This window comes from Trichoderma aggressivum (assembly GCF_033847375.1).
Source record: "Trichoderma aggressivum f. europaeum strain CBS 100526 chromosome Unknown scaffold_021, whole genome shotgun sequence".
Taxonomy (NCBI): Eukaryota; Fungi; Ascomycota; class Sordariomycetes; order Hypocreales; family Hypocreaceae; genus Trichoderma; species Trichoderma aggressivum.
In genome coordinates, this window is record NW_026946387.1 from 383,192 (window position 1) to 404,897 (window position 21,706).

Consider the following 21,706-nt stretch of genomic DNA (forward strand, 5'->3'; position numbering starts at 1 on the left):
AGTGCGCACATGCATGTACATGTAGGTACGTGGCGAGGCCAGGCGGGTACCCGCTCAGAGTTGCGACACTGGCCTCGCACCTCCAGAATTGCTGGACCGGGTACCTTGTCTGCCGGCGAATGCAGCCATGCGTTCGCGCAGCAGGTCCCGGGTGCACAAGTACCTCGCCTCGTCATCCGCAGCGAGCATCCAGGCCTCCGTACCCGCGGCTTGTACCTGGGAGTATTTAATGTCCAGCGAAGCGATACTTGAACAGGCTCCATCGGGTAGATGGACAAAGAGAAGTAAATTTAGCAATTCATTATTGTTTTCTTTCATATTTTATTAATCAGTTTCATCAACATCAATGGAATAATACAGTCCACCAGCCGCAAGATGGGCATGTGCCTTGCCGTACATAGATTTGCATGCAACCTTGTAATAAAGCTTACAGTCGAGTCCGTCATCCTCACAGCAGAGGCTCAGCAGCTGAGCAGCCCCAGTTGTCACTACGCATTACGTGGTTGGCCGCGCCACTCCAACGCCACGCCCATCCCGCCTTATCTTCGTCATTCCGCCCCATCAATGGATGTCCAATCCGCACCAAGCTTCGTCAACCCTTTTGAGTACAAAATAAACTGAAATCTCGTGATAAAACAGCCAGGCCACGTATTCAGGATAGCGAACCCTCTCACGAATCACCCCGTACAGACGCATCCAACACAGGCAAGATAAGCCGGGGAGCTTCACCCATTGCGTGTCTACCTTCATTTCACACAGCAGAAGACATAAGAGCCCCGTATCTACCGAGGTACCTAGGTATGCCCTCACAAGTAGACGCAACAAACTGCACCAGTCAAACAATCAAACAGATGTACTTCTCAAATTCCAGTCTTTTAAGAAAAGAAATCTTCGCCTACTTTGTACATTGCCTCGAGGCCCCATATACTCCCCAGTGCAGCACTTCATCGTAGATCCAAACATCGTGTCAAGCTCTGCCTGTAGTACCTGTCCAAACCCGTCTCGTTCGTCCATTTCGTCCCCCCTGCCGATATATACACACAGGCTCTCTAGGCCGTAATACTAATAACAACACAGCAGAAATAGCTCGCCGGCCAAAGGGAGGAGAAGATAAGGTCCAAAGAGTAAAAAAAGAAAAAGGAAGAAAAAATGCAACCCTAAATCCCCGTGCCCGTTGTGGGGGGTTCCATGTTACCGGTATCCAAAAAGAAAGAATAATAAAAAAGAAGGAGCCTGATAAAAGGAAAAGGAAGAGAAAGGATAAAAGAGAAAGAGAGGCGAGAAGAGCGACAATTTTATAAGGAAATACCATCAACGCCCCAAAATCAAATATCCAATCAATCATTAGAACAAAATGCTGTCTCAAAAGCCTGGCACTGGAGGGCTTTTTTTTTTAAAAAAAAAAAAAGCAAGATGATGAGTCTATCAACAATCTGTGCAATCAATCAATCAATCTTTAGCCAGCAAAAGTAAAGTCTCGTGTGAGTTTCTCAGCATCACTCGGCCCATCCTCTTCGAGTCGTGCCTCGTGGCTCGAAATGGGGTCGTTCAGTGGATGCAGTGCCGCTGCCGCTACCGCTACCGCCGCGGCTTTCTTCCAAGCTTCGCCTCCCCAGAGCGTCCATCTCAGAGAGAGTAAAGACTAGCGGCTCTTCACCAACAGCCTCATCGTCTGGGCGACCAAGCCTACTAGTCGACCCAGCAAAGCTGCCTCGAGAAGAGTGCGGAGGGGTGCTTCGACGGCCACTTGCCATCCCTACATACCGTCGCCGATGGAAGGGGGAGCTTGGCTGCGTCGCAGAAATAAAGCCATCCGGGGGTGTGTCGCTCGCCGAGCCTCGTTGCATCACGTCCGATGACGCGGCAGTCTGAATGTCAGCCACCGGCCGAAGCGGGCTGGACGGGTCTTCTTGCTGTCCGGGTAGCTCCTCTTCCAACTGCATTTGTCGGCCGAGAAGTGTGCTCAGAGTCGGCGGCTCCCTATCGTTTGCCCCGAGACTAATGCTTCGATGCGTGGCAAACGGCAGATCGGCCTCGTCGTCATCAGTTGCAGCCCGGACCTGCTGAGCAACAGAGCTTGAGCGGCGGTGATGGGTACTCAGTCTGGGGGACAGAGGAATATCAATCGCCGTCGTACCGTCCTGAGTCGACCCTGCTGCTCTAGCTTGTGATGAGCCTCTCGCAGGCGGCTCTACCCTCGTATAGGTCGCCGGTGTATAGTCTATAATCGAATTCTCACTGAGGCGAGATGGGATAGCGGGCGTATGCGGCGTATGCGGTGACACTGGTTTTCCGGGAGAAGAAGATGTAGATAGCGAAATCGTTCCACCGATGCCAGTCAAATTTGCGAGCTGCCTGCTTGAAACAGTTGAGGACCGATTAAGCTGCATCGAAGAAGTCATTGACTCGGTCAAGGCGTTGTTGGACTCCCTCATCATTTGGAACTTGGACAGCTGGGCTACCGTTCTGTTCGTTGCTGATTCTCCTTTCTTGCTCGGCTCGAATGACTTTAGAGTCTTTTTGCTGTCCAGAGCCTTTAGGAAATCAGAGATATCGTCCTCCTCAGTCTGCAGCGAACTATAGCTGGCCGCTCCAACCTCGGCGAGAAATCCGGATCCTGGTTGCGCAATCGATGAGGCCAGGCTCTGCCTCCCGCTGCTGCCCTGCTCTTCATCGCCCATCCGACTCGTGCCACCAATCGATAATCGCCCCCTCCGGTGCGTGAAGCTGCTGCTATATCTGCTGGCGGATGCGGGTCGTGGGGATCCTATTATAGGTGATTCGGTGGTGTTTAAGGAAGTAGGTCCGCGAAGCGAGGCCGGCATACCCGCGGTCAACGAAGATCGGTTTCCTGGTTGTCGGAGGGACGGTAAGCTAGGTCTAGTGAGAGATGCGGGCGATTCTGGGTCAGTGTGCCGGGGAACGGGAGATCCCGATAGGGATCCAGCTTTAAATGGTTGAAAAGATATAGAGGGCCTTCTTCGATCTTCTCCAACGCGGGCTGTGGGTCTTGCTGCAGACGCTCGCCCTGATATCGGCAGTGAATGAGGCGCTACCCCATTGTCCGTTTGACGCGGAAGTGATGCCGGCGGCGAGCTCGTATCCGAGCCAGGCGGCTTGACCGCACGGAGCGCGGATATAGGGCTCGTTCCCATGGGACCATCGCCGTGAAAGGTGGACAGACTACCATATGTCTGGTGAACGTCGTTCACGCTTACTCCCCGGCGGTGGTCTCTCAGTGAGCCCGCCTCAGCCATATGTCGCTGTGGTAATGATGGCTTGAAGAAATTCTCATCAACTCCCATAAAACGGGAGCTCAAAAGTGACTCGGCGTCGTCAACGCGGAATGTGCAGTCGTTTCGATAAATCACAGAAGTGCATAACCTGCCAACAGGTACCTCGAGATCTCCAAACATGTACTCCGTCACTGCATCCCTTCTCCCGTCGATGGAATTCTTCAAGAGGTCAGGCCTTGACCTGTCCGGGTCCGACATTCGAATCCGGCACTGGGGAATCAAGGCCGGGTGAGAGTTTTTAACAGCGCCTTGGCTGGCAAATTTCCAGGCGGGCAATAGTTTGGTGGCGACAAACAGAGATCGGAAGAAAACGATGGCTTTTTTGTAAATGGTAGGTAAAATGGGTCCGAAGTCGTCCAAAGGTTTGTCGACAATCGATTTGAGTTCCACGCGCCATCGCTCCAGTATAACTTCAGTCGGCCTTCTAATGTTAGTGAGGGAATCACTGCCACTCGAAGATGTCGACGCAGCGAGCTGCTCTAGGACATCCCAGCGCTTCCCGTCCTCGTCGATGATGACAAGACTCTGGCTGTCCTTGAGCGTCGACGCATCGAGATAAACTTCGATGATCATGGGTGGAGGGCGGTTCTCAAGGCTGCCGCAATTCTTCCATATCCTCAGCTCTTCCCTAAACTCGTCAATCTCTTCGGTTTCGATCTGGTACTGTAGCAGCATGGTCAGACAACTAGCTTTTCCATCCCTACACACATAGTTTGGGCCATACCCATTTATTAATCTTTGGTACGCCATTGGCGCCGTGGATTGGCTTAACTTTCATGCGCGAGGCGACAACGACGGCAGCCATTTTGGTGTGGAAGTTCTGCCGGCACAAGCAAGGTTAGCCCATTGAAACCTATATAGAGACACTCGTCCTCAACAGAGCCCTGATCCAACCTACCTGGACTATCTGATCCAACTTCTTTATTGACTCGGCCGGCGGTCCGGTTTGCTCCATCGTTGGTGAGCTCGCTGATTCCCTGGCAGATAGGCTCGATCCCGCCCGCGGACGAGATCCCACAGCGCCCTCTCGCAGGCTGTTGGATCGCATGGGTGATCTAGCTGGCGAGGCGAGCCTTGGTGGCACCCGGCCTTGCTGATGCATGGCTGCTCAAGAGAAGAGGAGGAGGAGGGAGGGGGGAGGGGGGAGGGGGGAGAGGAGGGGAAAAGTAGCCTGTATCGGCTCTCGAGACCAAGGTGTTTCCTGTCGATGAGAGAGAAACAAACGGACGGCAGTCGATCAAACTCGGATAGGGGTGTCGGTCTGGAACTGAGACTGCTCTTCCATCGTTGGCGTGGGCGTTGATTTCGACAGGATCCAAGGGAATGCTCGTCCGCTCTCTCGTGCGGCGGCCGCTCGCTTCGAGCAGGTGTGATTATGGGCAGCAAGGCACAAACTCCAACCCAATTCCGTGCGATGCAGTCAATGGGCAAACTGAGGCCGATGACTGGTCAATCGTGGTCCGCGGGATGAGGCAACCTTGGCTAACTCGCCAGGCAGCAGAGGGGGGAGAGACCTGATGAAAGGGTCTTGATGGGCTCGACAGGCAGGCAGCCAACGCAACGCAACGCAGAAGCGGCCAGCACAAGTCGGATGGGCAAAAGTGACGACGCTACAGCTATGCTATCCGCAAGCACTCACTCGGCATCCCAATGCAATGCCCAGAGGAGGAAGAGAGAGAGCGACGAGGTGTTGCGATCCCCCAAGATTCCAACTTGTCTCGAATCGATAAAGTCTGTCTGTGGAGACGGGGTATCGTCACAGGACGCGAGCTCCTTTTAGCACAAGAGTCACTCGCCCCGGCACTCGTCCGACCCCGTGATAGCAGGCCAGGGTATCAGGTACAGGGCCCTTCGTCATCCGACAGCGCGCAGAGAAGCTGCAGAAGCACAACGGGCCTCGTCAACGCCGCGCTCGCACTTTGAAAGCCCTTGTAGTAAGCGGTGAGCTCTGGGCTGGATCCGGGGATGTTTGGGTGGATGAAAGAATAAAGATTTGATGCTTCTTCTCTCGTCAGCCCGGCTGATAAGGTTTGAGAGAAAGCCGGGGGACGGGCGAGGTTGGTGGAGAGAGCACGTAGCTGAGGCGATGTGGTAGTGGGCATGTACCGGGGAGGTAGTGCAGTACCATGGACAATACGGAGCACGGAGCACTGGGGGCGCTAAAGTGCTATTGAAGCCCAGCTGTTAGAGAGTCGAGGTCAACCAGGGCCGCGGACAAGTACCTGGCAGGTACCTGGAGGTACGGGGGTCGGCACATGTCAGCTCCAGTTATTGGTCTCGTGCTTCCGAGCACGATATCAACGATATCAAAGAGTCCAGGTACAGGTGCAGTCTGCTGGGTACCTAGTACTGCTGGGGGTCGATCTGTACATTGGTGCGCCAATTCTCCTCAAGCCGTGACGATATAAACGGTGCCTCAGCATCTTCCAAAAATCGCCCTGCGTCGGATCAAACTGAGTCGCTACAGTACATCCCAACTACATGCGCCTTAACCGGTACTGAGAACCTCTGACGCAACCACCAGCCAACCCGCCCACAGCCGACCACACCGCTGAAGCCAGCGCGGTTCGAATGGGCCTGCAGGGCAGCTTCCAGCACGCCTCTTGCGCTGTGACCTCAGCGAGCGAGCACGCCGAAGCCTGTGGGGGTCCTATCGCGCAGCTGTGGTTGGCCCGCCCGCCATGTCAGAAGCCCGGGCGGGCATTGATTCATGATGGATGGATGGATCCGATTTCCCTCCGGCTGGCGGGCTTTTTGGGGGGAGTTGTCGAGGCGACGTACCGCCACGGTACCTGGCATAACATGCATGATGCCCGGGCAGCAAAGTACGTGTACCCTGTACAATAATGGCCATGCACTCCATTTACATCAATGCCACCATACTACCTAAGGTACCTACCACGGGCCTTGTTCGCGATTCGATGGATTCACGCAACAGCTGGGGCTAGCCGCAAAGGGATGGCCGGATCAGATCAATCGAGGCTTGCCAGGGAGGGCGACTGAGATTAACAAATCCTGGCCGCCGAGCACGCAAGGTAGTGGCAATTGGCGAAATTGGGCATGGACACGGAAAATAGAATCAAGATTGATCAATTGCTTATTTCGGCACGGCTCAGTATCACCTTAGAGTTGTACCTACCTTAGTAGGTAGCCAACTTAGTAGCACAGAAGATTGCATGGTATCTAGGTACCTAGGACTGCTGTTACAGTAAGCAATAAAAGCTCACGATGCCCGTCAATACGTGCTCCGCCCAATCCACTCCTCATCACAAACAAATCCTCACGGCCTGGTCCTTGCAATCCAAGTGCCTGTGGGACAAAGACACGCTCGTGATTGGTGTCGCACAGCCGTTCGCTGAGCCCTAAAATTAGGGATTCTATATCCAGCCCCCCAAGTCTATTATCCAACACCCTAAATTTTGGTGGGAGATATAGAGCAGTACTTTTATATTACTTATACTCACAAAGTTTACTTAATAAAAGAATAAATATATACTTTAGTAAAAGCTATTTTAAATAAATTATAATATTAAAAAATAATTAAAAAATAATTAAATTAATAAAATAATATTTTTTTAAATATTAAAATTAAAAAAGGGTTAAGCCCAAGGTTTTTGGGCAAATGGAGGCTGGGATAGCCCAGGGTAATGAGATTGGGCCAGATGAGTGCAGTGGGGGGCTGCTTTAGGTTTTGAGGCGCGTCTGGCGCGACGGTTTCGCGTTAAGTGGTTTTTTTAACTTGGTGGAAGAGCTTAGTAAATAATAATAAAGTATAATTATATTAAGAAAAAGGGAAAAACTCAGCTTAATATATTTAAAAAAAAAAGCCTTTAATATAAAAAAATTAAGTATATAAGTTACCTTAAGTAATTTAAAATAAAAATAAATAAATTTTAAAAATTAAAAAAGTTATTTATAAAAATAAATATAATATTTAATTATATTAATAAGCCCTTAGAATAAGTATAAATATACCTTAGCCTAAGGATTAATTATATATATATAAAAAGTAAAATTAAATAATTTTAAATAATTAAATAATAAAAAAATAAATAAAGTTAAGAATAAAAAAAAGTAAATTAATTATAGAACTAAAGTAAAGCTTTACTTTATTTTAAATAAAAAAATAAAAGTAATAGCTTTATAATTTATATTTAGGCTAAATATAAAAAAATTAAAAAAATAAAAGGAAATTATTATTTATAATAATAAAAACTATAAGGGCTAAAAATTTTTTTTATATTGTAATATACTTTTTTTAAAAAGCTAAAATTAAGGTAGCTATAAGTTATTTTTAAAGTAAAAATACTATATATAGGTTTCTTTTTTATTTAAGAAGTTTTTTTTATATAAGGAAATATATAAAGGGATTAGAAATAGCTATTTTATATAAGTTTTAGAGTAATATTATTATTATTATTATAAAAGCTCCTAAGTAATAATTATAATTTAACTTTAATTTAAAAAAATACTAAAATAGCTAAGTAAATAATTAAATTTATAATTAATGAAATTATAAATTTATAATTAAAAGCTTTAAAAAAAACTAAAGCTAAGTAAAGTAAAATATAAATTAAATTAACTAAAAGGTATTAAAAACCCTAAGTTAAGTAAAAAAATTAAGAAAATTATTAAAAAAGTTAATAAAATAACTTAAAATAATAAATAAAATTTATATAATTATATATATATAATTAATTGGACTAGCTAATTAATTAAAGGCTATATATATAAAGGTTTTTTTATAAGTAGTTTTTTTTTAAATAATTTATTTTTTATACTTAAAAGAAATATAAATAAATATAATAAAAAAGTATTTATAAATTAAAAAAATAAATAAAAGTAATTCTAAAATAAAAAAGTTATTTATAATAATTAATATTAATATTATAAATAATTTAAATTTTAAAATATTTTAAAATTTATTAAAAAAATAAGTAATAACCTTAATTAAATAATTATTTATAATTATTTACTAAAATATAATATAATTATATAAAAACTTAAAAAAATAAAAATTAATTATAATTAAATTAAATTTTTTTTATTTATATAATATCTTTTTATTTATTATAAACCAGAGCCATTACTAAACGCCTTCCACAACGCCAACCACCGCCGGCGCCCGAAAGGTACTTGCTTGGTTTAAAACTGCCATCTGCACCAGGTGAGTAGAAAGTGAGGTAGGTGGCGCAAAATGGCAAAGATAAACTTTCACCAGCCCTACTATAATATATATAAGCCCAGCTCTACCCCGTGTTCAGCGCTTAATCTTCCAACCAGCTACTTTCTCAACTTCCCACTACCTTACTTACTTCTCTCCGTCGCCCCAAGCCTATAAGTAAATCATTACCATGGATAGGGTTACGCCCGCTCTAGGCGAGTTCCTCGCCGATGAGACGACCAAGGCAGAAGACAAGAAAGATCTGTTGAACTTTTTGGCTGACAGGCCAAAATGCGCGCCAGTTACCAGCCTTTTACCCGTGGAAGATCTAGAAGTTAGGCTACAAGCGATCGACGATATTCGGAAAAAGCTTACGCCAGAACGAGATGGTGATGAGCCCCAGCTGAACTACTTGCAGTTCGCGACGTTGCTGCTCCTGCCTCTTAACTTCCTAACGAGTTTTAAGGAAATGTTCCACGGTACGATTCAAAAGGAATTCTCCACTGAACTCATTGAGGCGACTTTATTTTTCAGTGAGGCCCGTTCAAGGCTCGTCCTATGTTTCATTGCTAACTAGACATACAGTGATGAGAGGTAGAATACCTGGAACTGCGTCTGCTGCGAGTTCTGTTGCAGGTTCTGTTAGGGGCTCCATCACTGGCTCTGTCGAGGGCTCTGTCGAGGGCTCTGTCGAGGGCCCTGCCACCCCTGCCACCTCTGCGAAGAACGATAAAGAGAGCCAAGCTGGCGCCGCTCGAGTCAACCCGAAGAAAACCTACAGGGATGCAAGTGAGCGCAAAAAGGTACGCGATTCCCATTCAGTATCCTAGGCTATTTCTGACACTTGTTATATTATAGTGCCTGGTGCGAGATGGGAATGCGTGTCTTCTCATGCAAACAGCAATGCCTGAAGTATGCCATGTCCTTCCGTTTTCCATAGGCGCCACAGATGCGGCAATGGATTTCTTCTCAAAAACGTGTGGCCATCTTATCTACGGACTTCTATCTGGAACCAAGGACTATAACACTCTCACTGATATGTCGAAGAATCGTGGTTGGTCAGACAAAGCATGGAATATGTTGTGTCTCAATCACCAACTTCATGCTTGGTGGGCTGAGGGTTACTTTGCACTAAAATATCTTGGTACTATCCCAAAGAACAAGGAAGCATCAATTGTACAACTTCAATTTCACTGGATGCCCCGGAATGGGCTTGATCGCCAACAGAAGTGCACCATTCCTGAAGCACTCGAAGCAATGCAGCGTACAGTTTCTGACGACAATGGATTCGTCAAGGCTACCAGAGCGAGCTCCGGTCGGTCCCTTACCACAGGCCAAGTTTTTGAGATTCCAGTTCACCCAGAAGAAGCTCCAAAAATGAAGCTCATGATCGATTTGCAATGGGCAACGATTCGACTCGCAGCGCTTTCCGGAGCCGCAGGATATATTGATGAGCTGGACAAGGAGTATCACGACCCGTGGGATGAAGATCTGGCTCTTTGCAAGCGCCTTATTAAAGAGTGGACTGAGTCGACGCCCTAGAACTACGAGGACCCAGAGCAGCTTCAATTGCCGATTGAATACCAAAAATTGCCCGATTCCTTCAGATCAACACGCGAAGCTCCCACCAAAGGTTCTCCCGCCAAAAATCCTTATGCGAAAAGTTGTTCTGTCGAAAACTCTCCCTCCAAAAGAGGATTCACTGCTCGATTGAAGTCTCTAGATTTAAGCGAAGTATAGAAAAGGTTGTTTCGCCCTACGCCTTGTTGTTGGTAAAGACCATCATGCTATCTGGCGATCAGTTGTATGCAACTAAATGCTACCAGCATAGATATGTTAGTGTATTGGTGACCAATGGTGATAACGGGAATACAGTTTAGAAAAGTATGAGTGGAAAAGATGATAAACAGGTTCTACCTAAAGGTTAGATAAATAATACCCAATAGAAATTTCTTCCTTGGTTGCTAGATGATTATATATTAAGGTGGACTTATAACTTTGCGTATAAACGGTATTTTTATCAGACGTTGTAGCAGCAGGAACTACCAGGCCGTAACAGCCAGGGACTAAGGTTATTAAAGCTTGTCCATCATATATTACTTGCTGCATGATCTGGTTGCGTGAAAGGAAAGGAACACATATGAAACTCCTAGAGGGAAAAAGAAATTCACAGGCAGTGCTATTAGGCTGTGTGAAGAGAAAAAAAGGATCCATATATAACAATGCTTCCAAACAAAAATCATAGGCGGCGTAGTTGGATTATGTGAAAAGAAACGAAGATATATAATACTCTTGGGAGAATGATTCACGGGCCGTGTGATCGGGCCGTGTGTAAAAACGAGAAAATATATCCTTCAGAAAGGAGAATCACGGGCCGTGTAATCGGGCCGTGTACGAAGAAAAGACGAGGAGTAAACTGATTGGGTTTAATTAGCTAATAGAACGTTAGCCATTGAAAAAAAGAGAACAACTCTGCTACCTGATGAAGCTACGCCTAGGTATATCATGTTAAATGCCCAAAGCATCTCTCGGCGTATAATAACTAAACTATTCGCATCCTGGCACGCCCCCTTCCCAATAGAAAATAACCATCTCAATCTCCGCAAGCAAATGTTTCTCCAGTAAAGAAAATCTCCATTCCCCTATTTTGCCCAATTGCCTAGATGAACTCCTTGCCTCCGCATCGCCTAGATAGCCTCCTGATCACCCCTTTTGTAGCCGATGTATGCCTTTGATCCCGATCTCAGGATAATCTATCCGAGATTCCAAAAAAATGTGCTGGAAATGACTCTTCCTTACTGTCGCCTAGTTATTCCTCCCATAGGGCGATGGCCTCTCTAAAGTGTTGTTCTGTAGTATTCGGAAAGTCCTCCGCAAATTGTTGCACCAATCGAGCCCGAGGATGGATGGAACGCCATACCCTCCACTTGGGCCAATTGTGCTTCAGCTCCTGATGACGCACTTGTCTCTCTCTTGGATCTAGCGTGATGTTTGTTGCTTCGTCCACCAAGTTCCAAGTCCTAGGTCTCCCAAGTCTCAACAGTCGGCTGAGAGGTCGGAGATTGCCCTTGTAACGCCGGCTCTTGGTTGTATGCAGACAGCTAATTAGCGTCCACCCAACAAGCCATGACATCTCTCAAATGGCTTGGCATATCTCCCTGGTAACCATCAGCTAACCCTTGTATCAAGCTTGCCAGATCATCGTCATCGGGAAAGACGCCGTCTTCCCTCCAGTCTATTCTCAGCAATCGGCCGCGGTTTCGCAAATCAGCAGGAATCTCGGGCCCTCTACCCCTCATCAGTTCATCAACAAGAAGCATCACTTGCTCCAGGTCCTGGGTCTCAGACTTAGGTGTCGGCGAGGGCAAGGATTCGCCCTCTGAGTGCTCTTGGACAGGCAAATCGGTCTCAGAAGTCTGATGACCAGAAGCTTGATGAAGATGGTACTCATCTGTAATTAAAGGCTGCTCCTCTGGAGCTGGGGTCTGGTAGTCGAAACTCTGCCCACTCAGGGAGGCTTGTTGGTCTTGTTGTAGTTGTTCCAACTGCTCTGCATTGTGCTGAGGAGGGACTGCCGAGAGCCCCATTGCATCTGGCGCTTGGTGGCTCAGGGCAGACTGGTGAACTTGTTCGCCTGAGACAAATTGGAGAGTGTGTCCCCTCGGGCCGTTCTCACGGGCGGTGCTCTTAGGGTAGTTATCTGCTTCCCATTCTACCAGGGCCTGATCATTCAAGGTAGACTGAGGCGGTGAACCAACAAGTTTGGACGGAGAAGGTTGCTCGTCAGGCTTTTGCGGGTGTTCCTCAGGGAATGGTGATTGCTGGCCTGAAGCTTGATGCGTAGGGTGTCTATCGTCGATATTTCGCTCCCAATCGGCCACAGCCTCTGCCAAGTGTGGTGGTATTGGTTTTGGATGTGTGTCACTGATCAGGTCTAGTATCAAATCCATCTCATCGATCAAGTCTGGCCATGATCTCGACCGATTCCAGCCATTGCTCAAGTCTGAGACGTGTTGTGCTAGCTCTAGTGGCAGCTCTCTGGCCACTACTAGTTCCTTCATCATGGATAACACTCGTGGGGGGGTCCACGCGCTCTCTGTTGGCACGGTTGATGCTTGCATAGTTGTCTGGTCTTGCTCATCAGGGGTTCCTATCGTGACTTCTGGGAGTTGAGCATGACCCTCCGGATCTGGCGTGTTGTATTCCACACTTGGGGACTGTCCATCTGGGGCTGGGGTTTGTTCATGTATATCCCACATTTCCTGGTCAGACTGGTCGTGATATTCCATAGTTGAGGCCTGTCCATCTGGGGCTGGAATTTGTTCATGTATATCCCACATTTCCTGGTCAGACTGGTCGTGATATTCCATAGTTGAGGCCTGTCCATCTGGGGCTGGAATTTGTTCATGTATATCCAGCATTTGCTGGTCGGATTGTTCAATGGTGGACTGAAGTGCCAGACTCTGGCCATGATCCGCAATAGAGTGAGAATTATCTTCAAGCGTTGATAGTTGTTCCACAGTGGGTTCCTGCTCGGCCAACATAGGCTGGAGAGATGTATCATCTGGAGTAAGCTGAGGCGCTGGTTCGCTTGGAGACGGACCGTTTGCACGGGCGGTTTCATCCACGTTGTTGAAGGCTGGCTCCGAGGGCGGTTGAAGGGATTGTTGTTCGGGGACTGGTGGTATATGATGCTCTCTCGCGTCGCCATCATGGACCATGACCTCGGGAAACTGGCTTCTCCAAGCATTCAGCCATCGAACATACCTCGCATCCTGCCGGAGGGCCACAAATCTATCCAGCCACTTTGTGCCCTCCTGTCTAACTCTTTGAAAAGTAGCGGGATCTCCCACTTGAGCAAGTTTCAGGGCATTCATGATGCCTGTGCTATACTCAAACGCTAATCCTAAGCCTCTCATGGTAGTGGATCTGGGATTATAGTATCCATACCATAGGTTCACACAGGATCTCAAAGCCATGACATCATCGTCGTCAGGAGCTTCCAAACCCAACAGGCGTCCCAGAGCCAGGGGAACATTTCGCTCAATGTCATCCTGTTGTATTGGGTGTCGCTCTGAGACGGCGTCGATCTTGTTTCTTATGAAAGCCACATCTCCTTCTTCGTCATACATTGCCTTCATTACAAGATAGCGTAGCTTGGAAAGCGAGCGATGTCCTGGAGCCAATCTCTTGGCCTCTTGCTTCCCTTCCGCCCAAGACAAGTGAGCATGGATTTCGTGCTGTGCCCAAAACTGCATCATCTCCTTATATCGGGGATAATCGGCTTCAGGCGGTGCCTTTGGCTTGTTTCTCCAGTACGTAGGTGAGTGAAGCTTGTTTACCTCCCAATGTGGATAGAAAAAGTCATCTCTGAAGTCCGCCGCGGATCGCCCCTGGTAATCTGTGAGTTCAGCTTTGCAATCATCCCAAGCCCATTCTGGGAGAGATAGATTCACGTATTTGTCTCCAAGCTTGTAATGTTTGGAGAACGACGCGGTGTCACTTCCGTCTTGAGCCACACCAGGCGGACTGTAATCAGGAATTCCATAGTAGGAGACACTTGTGAGGCCTGTCAAAGCCATCTCGATGGGTTCAATAGGGGGCGGGGAGCCCGGGCCGTACATTCCTGGCATTTTCGTTCCTGGCATCTGCCAAGGCATTATGGTGAGTCGCAACCCGGGGGAGATGCCCGGCACCACCGATTTGACCTCATCCAAAAGTTCGAAGATTCGCTGCTGATCCAAGGCAGTTTCATCAATGTCTAACCAACCGGCACTCAAAAGATCTGTTTCAATAGCTCGATGGGTGAATCTGAGCAAGTGCGGGAACTCTGCTAGCTCTGCCCATTCGGTATAGCGGATTCGGTGTGAGTTGTAGATGAGGCAAAATGCTAGGTGAGCTATAGGCACATCTGAGTATGCCCTTTTGTTTCGCTTGTTTGTTCTCATGAATTCCTCAAGCAGCCGGTCGTCACTCTTTAATATGTCTTTCCATTGTATAATAGTAATGAGCATGCCTGGCATAGGGAGGTGATCGTGCGGATGCGCGGCAGCGAAAGCTTCAAGCATGTAGAGCAGCTCTTCGGGGAACTGTAGTACTGCTAAATATGGGACCTCGAATTGGTGTCCAGAGAATGCCTCTTCGTCCCTCTTTAGCACAGACGCGTTGCAAGATTTTTGCGTAGTCTTTGGGACAGTATCACTCGGCCCGTATAAACCGGCCGTGTCATCGGCTGCTGAAATAGGGACGAGAGCAGGTGGCCTTGGTGCCTTCCCCTGTTTCAACCGAGCCGAGAATTCTTCATACTCCTTCAAATATCTCTTCCGCTCTTGTGGGTCCGGCAAGATACTTTCCAATGGCTCCCCGGAGGCTAATCTCTTATAAGCTGTCAAATTTGCTGGGGAGGTCGAGAGGTAGTGCGGCAGGAAACACTGTCCTGCCCACTGATGCTTGGGAGTGACCTTGAAGTCGACGCCTCTGAAATTGAACTTGTTTATATCCGAAGCCTGTCCCAATATTTCGTTGTCTGAAGGTTCACCCTTTTTCTTGCGAACGGCCTTAGTCGCGAACACTGCTCCCTGCAGATTTGTCGATAAACCCATATAGGGAGCGGGTTCGCTCTTTGTATTCTTCTTGGGGGGCTCTGTCTTCGTTGAAGATGGCATCATATATAGACAACGTCCGAGAACCTTTTGCGTCTTGAAAGTAGGTTCTGGGTTCCAAGCTCTAGTCGTCTCAGCTATGAGCGTGTTGGCGGTGGAGTATATACCAAACCCCGAAACCGGGTGATCTCGTGCCACGAGGCCCTTGAAGACTCGTAAGTCGCCCATGGTACCTATACATTGTCAGGTATGGACATGGGATGTTTGAACATATGAGGTGATTGAAGTAGCAGGGAGACAGGGCAAAGGATGATTGATGATACGAACTTACCGTCCAGTGCATGTAGCTACCTTATTCGAAACTGGTGGGGACTATCGCCAGCCAAGGATCAGGTCTAGAGGGAAGAAGCTGATGAGGCTTGGGAGAAAAGAAGAAAGTAAGAGAAGAGACAAGAGGGGGAAGGATTAGAAAGAGGGGGAAGTTTCGAAATCCGTGCACACCGCTCACAGAGTGATGGCGAGGCGGAGAATGACAGGTGGCTGGCGGGAGCAAAGTGCCAGCGTTTTGCAGCAACTGCACATATATTTTCATGTATCGTGCACCTTAAAAACTCTTACCTCTCTCCTCCGCAATTTCCAGCAGATTCTACAGTGTTCCTAGTTCTGCGAGCTGACTTTGTCCAAAAGAGTCAACCGAAGTTTGGACAACTGCAGCTGGCAGACACTCCTAATCACCACTACCAGCAAACAGGTCGGCCACCAAAGTAATATTTATTTATTAAATTCTTCCTTTCTTTGTCTCCTCTCCTTCTCTCACTCACAACCACACAGCGGCACGTTGCCAGCAGACTGTCGCCAAATTCCCGCCAGTACCATTGCGAAAATCGGCATCACCACGCAATTATGGCGCAGGCAGACACCATCGAACCTTTGGATATAGCCAATTTGATCTTTGACAAGAACCACATCAGCTACTCTGACGGTATTGCGTGTGTACAAGCCTACTGGGCGCACGCGTTGAACTTATCTGAAGGCGAGCGACGGGTCATGCGCACTGTAAATATCGAGTTCGACTTCCGCCACACGAGATGGTCGCGAACACAGATCTCTAAACATCGTCTCTACAACTGCTCCGCTGGGGCTACAAGGCCGGGTCTGATCCTTTTACGAGCATTGTATAAGGCGGTGCCTGCCGACTTTGAAGAGAGAGTTATAGCACGGTCCTATTCCTGCGCGAGACCGCACTGACGACTACTTCGCCTTATTCCCTACAACTGTCAAACCTCTCATTTTTAATATGATACGGATAATGCAAGAGACTACCAGACACGTTACCCAGGCTTGAAGGTTACCCCGAGTACATACCGCAAACGTTAACGGGCCGTCGCCCAATAAGATCTGGAGGATTGATGGCTACTTCTGAAGGGGAAAAAGGGGGGGGGGATATGGACATCGGAGCGCCACGAAAGTCGGAGCAAAAACCTACCGTGGTATTTGATGGATTGAGACGATGGGACGGGTGAAGTGGAGTGAGAAAGGGGGTTTTTTGTTTTTCGGACAAGGTTCCGACAACGCAACGACCCGTCCAAGGGTTTTTCTTCTACTGCTTGCTGGGAAAGAAGGACACTATTTTGAACGCTTTCTGGTTTTGTTCTTCATTAATGGGGATGCCAATCCCTTATAAATAAATAATATATTCTGGTGAAGTCACAGCCTTGGAATGGGTGAGGTTAACTACATGTACACGTGGGAGTCGTTCAATAATTCCATGACATGCTGACCGCGAGCTTTACGCTTGTTAAATTCTAAGTCGGGCCGTTGCTCCGGGCCGTTAGTCTTAAATAATAAGTTACTGAAGTAAAATAACTAAAGAAGCGAGGTAATATAATATAAAATACATAAAGAACTTATAATAATAAATATTATTACTTAATTAAATATAATATTAAGTAACTAAATCTTAATATCTTAAGCAAAACCACTAATTCCTAGAATATTATATTAATCTACCGGCTACTATATCCAGCATTAGTAATACTTTTTTACTATTACTATATAATTAATATATAACTATACTAACTATTAATATATTAAACTACTATTATCAGAGCCAAGTAATAGACTTAATATTAAGGCCTTAAAAACGCATTAACCTTACAGTAGGGCTTAGTGTTTACGTTATAAAATTACTTTAACTACGCTAGGAAGGCATAGACTAAAGGCTATATAGCCCTTAGCGTAGTAGTAGGTATTATATAATAACTATAAGTTTTATAAAATTATAAAAAGTTAAAAATAAATATAATTACCTTTATATATTTATTTTATATACTTAATATAAAGCTTTTATAAACTTACTTTTATATTTTTTTACTTTTTTTTATTAATTTAATTTTTAATAAATTTATTTTTTTATTTATAAAAAAGTAAAAAAATTATTAAAAATAAAAATAATTATTAATAATACTTATATATATAAATTATATTTTAATAATTATAAAACTATAATTTTATAAACTTAATAAGTAATATAATTATAAATATTATTATAAGTTATTTTATAAGTTAGTATTATAATATTATTATTAAAAAAACCCCTTAATATAGCTTTTTTATTAAAAAAAAAACCCTTAGTTTAAATTTATATAAGTTTTTTTTACTTAATAAATTATAAAAATATATTATTATTATAGTAAAATTATAAAAAAAAAAAAAAATTTAATATTTTTAAGTAATTAAAAATAAAAAGAATTTTACTTTTAACTTTAACTTTTTAAAACCTAAGGTTAAAGTAAAACTAAAGTAAATTTACTTTAATATATAAAAAAAAATTTAAATATTAACTTTAAAATTTAAAAATAAAAATTAAATAAAGTTTTAAATATATTTTATATATTTAAGTAATTAATTTAAACTTAAAAAGAAATAGTTTATTAAAGACTTTTATAAAATTTAATATATTAATAACTACTTTAAAAAAAATATAAAATAATAATAAATTTTTTTTTAAAATAAAAAATATTAATACTTTTTTAGTAATTTAATATATAATTAATATATAAAGTAATATAAAAATAATATTAATAATAAAATTACTTATATATTTAATATAACTATATTATTAAATAATATTAATTAAAATAAAAGTAAATTATTTTAAGTTTTCTTAAGAAAGTTTAAAGTAATTTTTAATAAAATCTTAAGTAACTTTTTAAATAACTTTTATATTTCTTAGTTTATTAATAAATACTTTACCTTTTTATATAAAAGTATTTTTAATATTAAACTTTTTATAACTTAATTAAACTTTTATAATATAGAAAAATAAGCTAAGGTAATAAACTATAATAATAAATTATAAAATTTTAAAAACTATAATTAAAAAAAAAATAAAAAAATAATAATTTTTAAAAATTATAAAAAAATAATTAATAAAAAGGTAATATTAATAAAGCTACTATATTTTAAAAAGGTATTTTTATAAAGCTAAATATATTAAAAAATAAATTTATTTTAAGGCTAACTTATTAAAAATATAATAAATTATACTTTAAAAATATATATATTATACTTAATTATAAAAAATATAATAATAAATACTATATAATAAAATATTATAATAATTTTATTAATAATAAAAGCCTAAATTTTAAAGTTAACTTTATCCCTACCTTAAGAAAAATATAAGGTTATATTAAAATTACTTTTCTATTACTTAAGTTTATTATTAATATTAAAAACTATAACTTAATTATAAAAAAATATTTAAAAATAAAAATAAAAAATAAATAAATAAAAGTAACTTTTATATTAAATTTTAATAATAATATTAATATAATATAATAGTAACTTATATTACTTAATTAAATTTTACTTTATAAAATTAAGCTTTATTTATTTAATAAAGAAAAAGTAAGTAATATATAAAGTATTATAATAAAGTTATATAAAATAACTAATAATTAAAAAGTAATAAAATAGTTTTAAGTTCCCTTTTTTATTATAGTAAATATAAATAATAATATTTTTTTAAGTAAATTATAATATAATATAATTAACTTAAATATTTATTACTTATTAAAATAATAATATTACTAACTTTTAAAAAAAAACTTTAAAATTATAATATTTTATAAATAAATATATAAATAAAATAAAAAAGTAAAAATAAAAATAATTTTAATATAAAGTATTAGAAAAATAAATTTAAAAAAAAAATATATAAAATACCCCTTTTACTTATATACTAAAAACTAAATATTAAAAAATTATAATAAAAAAAAATAAAAAAATTACTTTTTAAATACTTAAATTATATAAAAAATTTTAATAAAAATATAATTATAAAATTTATATTTTTTAATAACTTAATATATATTATTAATATTAAACTTAGTATAATATTATTATAAAGCTTTATTTACTTTTTTATAAATAATAAGCTTAAGGTTTTAAAAAAGTATTTATAAAAAATAAAAAAAAAATTAAATTTAAAAATTTAGTAATTTAATAAAAATATTAATATTTTTTATATTAAAAAAAAAAGTTATATTTTTATATTAATTATTATATATTAAACTAAGTAATTTATAAAAATTAAGTACTTTTATTATTAATTTATAAAATTTTAAATTACTTAAAGAAAATAAAAATATATATAAAACTTAACCTTAAGAATATATATTATTAAATTTATATTTATAAAAAAAATAAGTAAAAAATAATATTTTAATATTACTATAAGTATTTTAAATACTAAATTATATTATTTAAATTAATTAATACTTTTATAACTTTCTAAAGTTATATTAACTAAGTTTTTTATAAATTAGTAAATTATATTTATATTATATATTTTAATAATATTTTAATATATAATAATAATTTTATAAAATATAAAAACTATATTTATATAATCCTTAATTAATTAATAAAATATAGGCTATATATAAACCTTAAGAAATATAAATTTTATACTAATATAATAATATACTTAGGGTTTATAATTAACCCTAAGGGAATTTATATAAAATATAATTATATTAAAGCTATAGTAGCTTAATTATTATTATATAATATTATAAAAATCCTTTTATTTTTTAATTTTATAAATTTTTATAAATAATTTATTAAGGAGTATAATAAAATAATAGCTCCCTTAATAAATATAATTTATAAAAAAAATAAAAAGAATTTTTAGCTAAGGAGTAATAAAATTATAGCTTTTAAGTTTTTAAAATAAAAATTTTTAAAAGCCTTAGTATTAATATATTTTAATTTAAAAGTAAAATTATAAATTAAAACTAATATATTAAATTTTATAATTAATATTATTTTTTTATAATTATAAAATAATAATTAATATTTTATTATATATTTATTATAAAAGCTTAATAAAGCTAAGTAAAATTATATAATACTAAATATTAAAATATTAATAATTATAAAAGTATTTTAAACTTAGTAATATTATATAATATATATAAACTACTTAATTTAGGTTTTTATAAACTACCTAAATTATAATTATTTTATTAAAAAAAAAAGCTATTTAATAAGTAAGTATTATAGCTAAAGAAGTTATTACTTTATAATTTTATAATTAAATATAAACTTAAAAAAACTAACTTAATAAATAAATTATTTTAAAAAGTAAATTTTAAAAATTAAAAAGTAAAAAAAAAACTAAGTTATAATTATTTATTAAGCTTCCTAAGGAGATTTTATAATAATAAGTAAATAATAACTAAAATAATTAAATTAAAAAAAGCTTTAGTTAATTATATATCCTAAGGTTTTTATTTTAACTTAAAATTAAAATTATACCTTAATTTAATTTTTTAAGTTAAAAAAGTTTTAACTATTATATAAATAGCTTTGTCACAGAATATAGGGTAGATCAGGCAGATAGTAATCAAGGTAAGTATTCTGATATAAGAAGACTTAAACTTAATCCTTTTGAGAAAAGGATTAGTAGGGGAATATATAGGGAAAAGGTAGCGAGTCTAGGGTCACGTGCGGGGGTAAGCATAGTGCTATAATCCCGTTACATAAGGTAATACTTTAAAAAAAAAAGTAATATATTAAAGCTAAATAATAAACTTAATATTAAAGCTTTAAAAATATATTAACTTTATAATAAAGCTTAGTATTTATATTATAAAATTATTTTAATTACACTAGGAAAATATAAACTAAAAGTTATATAGCCTTTAGTATAATAATAAATATTATATAATAATTATAAGTTTTATAAAATTATAAAAAGTTAAAAATAAATATAATTACCTTTATATACCTATTTTATATACTTAATATAAAGCCTTTATAAACTTACTCTTATACCTTTTTACTCTCTTTTACTAACCTAACTTTTAATAATTATATTACTATTAAGAAATTAAAAAAATCCCCCCCCTTAAACCCTATTACTATAGAAAACCTAAGTAAAGAAAATATATAAATTAAATAATTTAGGCCCTAACTCTCTAATATAAAATATCTTAGTAGTTAAATTTACTAAGAATTTCTACTTTAAGTAATTTATACTTAGGGGTATATTTTTTCTAACTCCCCTGGGATTTATTAGTATTACCTAATAATTTTATATAAGCAAAAGTGCCGCGGGCTTCTTAAATATTTTC

General features: G+C 39.7%; 3 protein-coding genes across 3 annotated transcripts; 1 reads left to right on the forward strand and 2 right to left on the reverse strand.

Annotated features, from left to right (window-relative positions):
- Window positions 1–1,496: 1,496 nt before the first annotated feature.
- On the reverse strand, window positions 1,497–4,251 carry Triagg1_5791 (uncharacterized protein; the record flags this gene model as incomplete). Its single annotated transcript, XM_062900343.1, has 3 exons — window positions 1,497–3,959; window positions 4,021–4,116; window positions 4,195–4,251. The coding sequence occupies 3 exons, from the start codon at window positions 4,249–4,251 to the stop codon at window positions 1,497–1,499; spliced, it is 2,616 nt and encodes an 871-aa protein (XP_062755303.1).
- A 4,399-nt stretch (window positions 4,252–8,650) lies between these two features.
- Triagg1_5792 (uncharacterized protein) lies at window positions 8,651–10,002 on the forward strand (the record flags this gene model as incomplete). Its single annotated transcript, XM_062900344.1, has 3 exons — window positions 8,651–8,993; window positions 9,046–9,263; window positions 9,319–10,002. 3 exons carry the CDS (start codon window positions 8,651–8,653, stop codon window positions 10,000–10,002), a joined length of 1,245 nt encoding a protein of 414 aa, XP_062755304.1.
- A 1,559-nt stretch (window positions 10,003–11,561) lies between these two features.
- On the reverse strand, window positions 11,562–15,290 carry Triagg1_5793 (uncharacterized protein; the record flags this gene model as incomplete). The annotated part of the gene is made up of 1 exon (XM_062900345.1): window positions 11,562–15,290. One exon carries the CDS (start codon window positions 15,288–15,290, stop codon window positions 11,562–11,564), a length of 3,729 nt encoding a protein of 1,242 aa, XP_062755305.1.
- Between the last annotated feature and the right edge of the window lie 6,416 nt (window positions 15,291–21,706).